Source organism: Chamaea fasciata, unplaced genomic scaffold (assembly GCF_029207755.1).
Source record: "Chamaea fasciata isolate MVZ Bird 193981 ecotype frontalis unplaced genomic scaffold, bChaFas1.0.hap1 SCAF_4, whole genome shotgun sequence".
Classification (NCBI taxonomy): domain Eukaryota; kingdom Metazoa; phylum Chordata; class Aves; order Passeriformes; family Sylviidae; genus Chamaea; species Chamaea fasciata.
Window position 1 is genome coordinate 70,959,306 of NW_027094089.1, and position 7,929 is coordinate 70,967,234.

At 39.3% G+C, this 7,929-nt stretch overlaps 1 protein-coding gene across 1 annotated transcript in view; it reads left to right on the forward strand.

Annotated features, from left to right (window-relative positions):
* Window positions 1-7,149, forward strand: part of MEGF10 (multiple EGF like domains 10) — an 86,339-nt gene extending 79,190 nt beyond the window's left edge. Inside the window, exons 23-25 of the mRNA XM_066181924.1 lie at window positions 165-209; window positions 2,219-2,425; window positions 3,314-7,149. Coding sequence (XP_066038021.1) covers window positions 165-209; window positions 2,219-2,425; window positions 3,314-3,477 — 416 coding nt within the window. The 3' untranslated portion in view covers window positions 3,478-7,149. The remainder of the gene's footprint in view (window positions 1-164; window positions 210-2,218; window positions 2,426-3,313) is intronic.
* The last annotated feature ends 780 nt before the right edge of the window (window positions 7,150-7,929 follow it).

Sequence of the window (7,929 nt, forward strand, 5' to 3'; positions counted from 1 at the left end):
CACCCCCATCCCGGGCAGTTCCACAGTCCTTACAAGAGAATGATTCAGCTAGAGTCAAAATGAGACCCAAGGCAATTCTTAAGTATTTAGAAGCTTTTATCTAATCACTTTTATTTTCTTTGGTTTTAAAACTACTCTGGGTTTTTGTATCATTTTTTCCTCAGGTGCTTTTGGACTTGATAGGGGATATGTGGGGAAGTCCCTGAAAGGTGAGGTTGTTTTCTGATGTATTTAGATGAAACTATATAGACATGCCTTTTACTCTTCTGAATTACCTTTGGTTCCTATGTGAAGAAAATATAAAAATAATTCTGGACTAGATTTTTCCTAGACACTGAATCAGTGTGTGATTGGTTTGTTTGCTGATGTGGATTTTTTATCTTTTTTGAAGGGAGGTTGTTGGATTTTTTTTTTTAATCAAAAAACAAAACAACAGACCAAGCCATTTTAAGTCCCTTATGTGTCACATAGATCAAATGCTTTTTCTCATGTTTGAGTCACAACACAACTCAAGTCTAGACTGCAGAATACATTCTGCCTCTCCTGAAAGGCTTTAGAAGAGAGACGATTCCAACTGCAGTTGATTGCATGACCACAAACCTTCACCACATCCACTGCAGGCCCTTGGAAAGGATATCAAAATACAGAGCCACAGACAAAAATGAAAAGCTTCTGAAATTCACCGTAGTGATCTGATGTTTTGATCTTCTGAATTACCCAGTTTTCTCACAAGACTTTACATTGTACAACCCTGATATGTGTCGCTGTTGGTGGTATCTGATTAGGGCATGCCCAGAGTGCCTGGATACCCAAACAATAGAAAAGGTGCAGGGAAGTCCATATGTATGATGAGCTAAACACACAGACAGAAAGCAGCTGGTTTGTCCCCTTGTGTGTAACAGGGCACAATTAAACAGAATGATTTATTACACCTTTTTTTTCCTGCCCTTTGGTCACAACAACCCCCTGCAGCTCCCAGCTGGGGAAGAAGTGGCTGGAAAGCTGGAAAAGGCTCTGGGGGTGCTGGTGACAGCAGATGGGACACGAGCCCAGGGGTGCCCAGGTGGCCAAGAAGGCCAATGGCCCCTGGGCTGTCCCAGCCATGGTGTGGCAGCAGGAGGAGGACAGTGACTGTCCGTCCATGTGCTGGCACTGCTGTGGTCACACCTCGAATCTTGGGGGTGCTCTGGGCTTCTCAACAAGACAGGCATTGAGACATTGCATATCAGGAAAAATTCCTTCCTGAAAGGGTTGTCAAGCATTGGAACAGGCTCCTAGGGAAGTGGTGGAGTCACCCTCCCCAGGGGGATTTTAAAAATGTGAAGATTTGGCACTTAGGAGCATGGCTAAGTGACGGATTTGGCAGTGTTACATAAATGGCTGGACTTAATGATCTGAAAGGTCTTTTATAACCTAAAAAATTCTACAATTCTATGATTGCAGAAAGTCCAGTTCAAGTGAGTCATAAAATCTTGAGCACCCATCAGCTGACAGGTCCAAGGTCAGTCTCATGTTGGATATGGAGTCAGGAATGAGCTAAGGAAGTTTCATGTTAAATAACACAACATATCACAAAGCAACACAGAGAACAAAGTAACACAAGTGTGACAAAACTGCTTCCAAGCATGAGCAAATGCATCTCTGAAACCAGTTATTCATCCTTCAATTAAATCCTGACATCACAAGCCACCTGATGTTTCCTTTCCAGTTCTCCTGCGTGTGCCTTACAGAAACTTTGAAGAAGCTGGTTATTCTTTTAGTGTATTCAAACACTCAAACTTTGCACCACCCAAGCCATACCTAGAAATAAATCATGCTGCCATTTGCCCAGACATTGCTCTTGGGAACAGTTTCAGATCAATTATTTTAAGTATCCTGAGTTCAGCACCTGGAGGGCCAGAAAGTGTTCTGAAGTGCTTGTCAAAAACCGATTTTACAGCTTATCTCTATATAATGCTAGGTATTATTTTAACCAGATTTGAAGATGCTTGGATTTTGCAATAGTGATTTGCTGGTGGCAAGATCAAAAAAGAGCATGGCAGTTGAAACGCTTTCATTTATAGTTGTAAATCATTTTGAAGTGTTATGACTGGTGTCCATTTAAATACTCGCTTCTGAGTGACTTTTTAGAATTTAGCATTAAAGAAAACCTTTTTTTGGTAGCAATGTCCATAGCATGCAGCACACTTGAGATAATAACATGTTTTCATTTTTGTAGATCTAGCGAAGAACTCTGAATACAATTTAAGCAACTGCTCACTGAGCAGCTCTGAGAACCCCTATGCTACTATCAAAGACCCACCGGCTCTGGTGCCAAAGAGTTCAGAATGTGGCTATGTGGAAATGAAGTCCCCAGCACGTCGTGACTCCCCCTATGCCGAGATCACCGGCTCTGCCACAGCCAACAAGAATGTGTATGAAGTTGGTAGGTACAAAATCTACCTCTGGATGCTGGGGGTTAGGAAGAAAGAGCACAGGGCTTTTTATTCTTTGATTCAGTTTTATCAAAACACGTGAAAATCACTGGAAAAACAAAATTACATGTTCAAATTCTGCTCAAAAGCTGCAACAACAGTGCTGTTACTCCTTTGGTGTAATTCACACAAACAGGGTTTGAAGTACCTTCGGCTCTCTTCTGTAACCTACAGGTAACCTCTGAATTTCCCTGGTGTGAAAGCCTTTCTAAAACAACAGCATAAGATAAGCTTAGCATTTTATTGCAATGTAGTTCACCTGTAGGTTAAACTGAACGCAGCTGGAGTTATATATGGGAGAGCTGAAGTTCCATTTCCTTCTCTTGATCAGAATAAAATGGCATCTTCACCACAGATGTAGTACTCCACTAATACGGTCCCTACCTAGTTACCATACTTCTTTAGTTACAGAAAACTTGGGGGTCCTGTGGAGTGGATCATCTCTGGTCTGTAATAAATTTTGTCCAGTGTCACAGGATATATTTTCCTTTTCTCCCTGCAATTAGGGATCACTGAAATCCATCAACATACCCATTCTGCTTTTAAGGACTGTTATAAAGTCTTGATTAAAACCCTCAAATTCAGGTTGTTGTTTTGTTGTTTTTTTTTAATTTGCAGAAATTAAAGACATATAAAGAAGAGATGCTATTTTTTTTTTCTGTCAGTAAAGACACTCATGGCAGGGCCCTGCTGCAAGTGTGAAGCAAAAACACAAACCTGTGTTTCTACAGCTCCATTTCAGGACTCTCTGTGATGAGGAATCTTCCTACTGAAGCAGAAACTGAAATGAAGTATCAATGTTTTCCCTAAAGTTGAGTGTATGCTCTCTCTCTTCGCAGAGCCCACGGTGAGCATTGTCCAGGGTGCGTTCAGCAGCAGCGGTGGGCGCTTCGGCCAGGATCCCTACGACCTCCCAAAAAACAGCCACATTCCATGCCACTATGACCTGCTTCCCGTCCGAGGGAGCCCCACATCCTCCACAAAGGGGGTCAGCAGCAAATGACCCCGCTAGAAGCTGATGCCTACAACCCTGGGACTCTAAAGGGGCAGAATGGCATGGTTGTGCTCCTTCGTCTCTAGTTTACCATCTCTTGGCTCCTGTTCTGTCCAGCAGATAACTGCTGTACCCTAAAAGCAGAATCTCAGCACGAGGTCTGTATTGCATATACAAGTGACAGATGGACAAATGCCACACTCTGGGGATCCTGATTCTTTTTATTTTTTTCCATGGCAGTAAATTTTATAGAAACTGGTATGCAGCACATTTATACTGTAATATACTGGCTTAAAAAATAGTAGTTTGTAGATTAGTCTTGGTAACATCACATTTTAGCGACTTCAAATATAGGCTTCATGTCTGTCATGTTCCAGAGTAGCAATACTCCCAGGACAGTGCAATTTACCAAATACGACTTTGTACAGGTGATCTGATTCACCAGTTACTCACTAGTAGAAGGAAAACTGCCTTGCCAAATTTTAGCTTCCATTCTTATCTTTAGTCAAGACATATTACAAGAAATAAGATCTGATGGGGATTAGGAAGCACAATGTTGCAGTTGTTTGGGAAATCCATCATCAGACTTTGCTGTCCATTGCAAAGGTGGTGGATGTACTTGGCTTGAATAGTTCTGGAGATAAAATAATTGCATACATCAATATTTACATGATGCTTCAAGATCTCCTTAGTACTGCAGGCCCAGCACCAGTCTCCAACAAGTATTTTGCTACAGTTCAGCTTCATACGTTGCAGTTCTGACCACTATTTCTGCCACACACAAACTAATAATCCACAACATATCAGTTATTACTTCAGAAAATATGTAAATTGAATCAGTTTATTTTTGTCACCATGGACTGATTATGTAAGGAGTGGACAAAGGTGATGACTTCTGTAAATCTTAACTGCAAGGAAGGGTTTACATTTTATAAAAAGGTAGGAATAATGACTGTAATATAGGATAAAAATAGTAAAGTCTTCTGACTTTTCTTTGAAATAACTAAGCAAACTCTGTGCATACTTGCTAAAAAGGCACCTTTTCTTTTTTATAGTTGAAGTAGGGAAACACATGCTTAAGCTGGTCTTTTGCATTGCTAATAATGTGACACGTATGCCCCCACCTTCATTAACTTCTGTCTCCATTTTTACTCTGTGTATCTGTGTTTTTAGTGCCCTAGCTTGTAACTGAAAAAATATTCTAGTGTGTGTGTGTCTATTTCTTTTGCATTTTTGCCAACTGGCCTTTATTTTGTCCAGTTCAGGGGACCTCTGGGTAAAACAAGAGAATCAAAGTAAGAATTCACAGTGATGTCTACCAGAGGTGATTAAAATTACGTAACAGTTCAGGATTAATTCATTAATTCAGGGGAAGAAAATCAAGGTGTTTTTTGTTGAGAATGACAACAAGAACACCGAAGAAAGGGAAAAACCACTTCTTCCTTAGAATTTAATTTATTCGTTTGACCATGTAATTGGACACCATCTTCCCAAAACAGCCCTTTTTTCCCAAAACAGGCTTTCAGTCCTTCCAAAATAGTCTATTAGGAACTGCATGATTCGGTGGAAATTAAGTTCACCAAGGTATCCATCCATTGGACAGAACTTTCCCCAAACATGTCAACCTTAAAATAACATGGTTGTTACAGACTAGACGTCCTATATATTTCCTAAAATATATTTTTAGGAATCTAAGAGTGAGGCACCAGCATTTAATATGACCTGGCAGTGCCTCTGTAGCACCTTGTCCTGAGAGTTGGTGTGTCCCCAATGGAAGGGAAAAAGGATACTGGCTGTTTTGCAGTTCCCTGGACATTTCTGTTACATCCCTGGAATAAAGAATTCCATTATCTTTGGATTTGGAAAGTACAGGTATTAGCTAGAAGATTTCTAAGGCTGGTTGCCATTTAATCCCTGTCTAAGATCAAGTACTGATTGAGTTTGTATGCTTATAGATAAAATGTAGAGCTACTGGTATATATATATTTTTTGTATTGTGTGAAACAGACTTTAAAATAAAACCTTTCTTCTCTAAAGCCATTAATAGAAAATGCTGCATTTAACAGTTGGGTGCTCACAAAAACTTCTTGCTCTTTTTGAAGATCACTAGGTAAATTATCTTCATCACCTAAACAATTCTTTTAACATGGAAAAATGAAGAGCTGAAAAAATGTTGGGAGGTCTTTTAAATTTCCAGTATGTCACATATCCTCGAGTGATATATTCAGTAAAATATTCATGGAAGTAGATGAGTTTACCATCATTTTGCTTATTGCGTGTGTATTCTAAATACACACATTCCTGGGGTCTGCCTTCCTGCATGTGAGTAAAACTCTTGCTGTGTAGTCAGCAGCAATGTCTGCATAAATCTGAGCTGGATCTGCAGTACATACAGGGCAAGAAAATGGCTTGTGAATTTACTTCAGAGAATGGTTCTTAGTGCTCAGAACACTGATTTCCTGGAGTGCACTGTGCTCTCAGCTTCAGAGATCCTCAGCTCAATGTTCGTGACTGCCTTCTTGTAGATCAGACAGCTCTTCTTGTAGATCTCACAGTGGTCTTCACACAATTTAAAGAAGGTGCGTTCCATAGGGTGGAAGAGACTGAATGGCTCAGTTGATGGAGCAGTTTTGGCAAGCACTCAGAGACCTGGCTTCACCACAGACAGGAATGGAAAAGGATGCCTTGCCTCTGCATAGTCACATTACAATAGTGACAAAATATAGAATTGAAAATGGAGGTAACTCTCCCCTAGCAATGTGTCACCTGTTAATAAAAGGCTGCACCAAGTTAATAGCTGAGTTTAAAGTAGTGAGTATAAACTTCAGGTTTTAAATACTGTAGGCATTATTATTTCAGGCCACTTAGAAGTATAATGAAACTCACAGCTTTCTCTTATATCCAAGATTTTAATCACAACACACTGTTACACGTAAAATCTCTCTTTATCTTGATCTACCCAGAGAACTTCCATTAACTGGAGATGCACATGCCAATAACGGGAAGAAGATTTCACTGTACTCACACTTTCTGCTGAGACAATCTGCAAGTTCATATTGAAGTGGAGTTAGGATAAAATCAAAAGCAAGGAATGTGTATTCTAAATATATTGGATTTTCTATTACACTAAATTTTTTTTTATCCAATATGTGTCCAAATAGTAATTCTTACACTGAAGCTCTAAAGTCCAGACTGAAGAACACAGAGCTAGTTTTGACAAAAAAATGCTTTATATTAGAAGTTGTATTTACGGTATTTGAAATTACTGAAAAAAATGAGTGTATGCTTATCAATTACTGTAGAGAAAACCTTGTCATTTGATACACTCATACTAGTGCTAGAGCACTGAACATAACTTTTCAGTTTTTTAGTCCACAAGACTTCATTTTGATATGGCTGAACTGTATTATATTTTTGAAGAAAACTTATCAAGTATTTTTTTCTCACTTGTAGCAAAGTGTTCTGTTGTGAAAACATATATATATATTTTCCAAAGATGACTGATGTTCATCATTCTCCCTCTCTCTACCATATATTTCACTTCACATACCTGTAGGTTAATACAATAAAGTTTCTAATGAACGATGGGAAGTGCTTTGATTTTTTTTTTTTAACTTGTTTTTAATTTGCCTACGGGGGATCTTGAAACAGCACAGGAAATGTATGAGATGTCATTTTTGTTTTCATGGTTTAATCCTAGCTAGCAACTGAGTACCATGCTGGTAGTTACTCACTCCTCCAGGGAGGAGAAGAGAAAAAGAAACTCCGTGGGTTGAAATAAAAACAGTTTAATAACTGGAGGAAAATAAAATATATTACTACTATTAATTGTAATACTAAAACAGAAAAATCCATCATAGAGGTCTAATGTTTCATATTTTAAAAGCTACAATCCAGTATTTTAGGAGTATAGTTCTACTTTCCAAGGTTTTCTGTGCAAATTGGAGAAACTAAGTATTCCTTCAATGCTGTTGAAACAGAGAGTTTAGTCCTGAGTAATTTGCTTGTTTTACATTCAAACAGCCATCTTATTAAAAAAGTAACAAAGAGTGATCCTGATTAACTACATAGGGTAAATAATCATTATTATAAATTAAAATTCTCCATAAAAAGTCATGTTTCCACTTAAGAAAAAGGAAGGGCTTGGATATTTCATAGAATCACAGAATCAATCAAGTTGGAAAAGACCTTGGAGATCATCAAGTCCATCAGTGCCCTAATACCATCTTATCAACTAAATTATCCACATCCTAAATTGAGGGGCCCAGAACTAGACACAACACTAAAGGTATGGCCTCACCAGTGGCCCTGGTCCTGCTGGCCGCACCATTCCTGATCCAGGCCAGTGCTATTGGCCTTCTTGGCCACCAGTGCACACTGCTGGCTCTTGTCCAGCCTGCTGTTTAACAGTCCCTCACATCCCTTTCTCCCTGGCTGCTGTCCAGCCACTCTGCCCCAGAC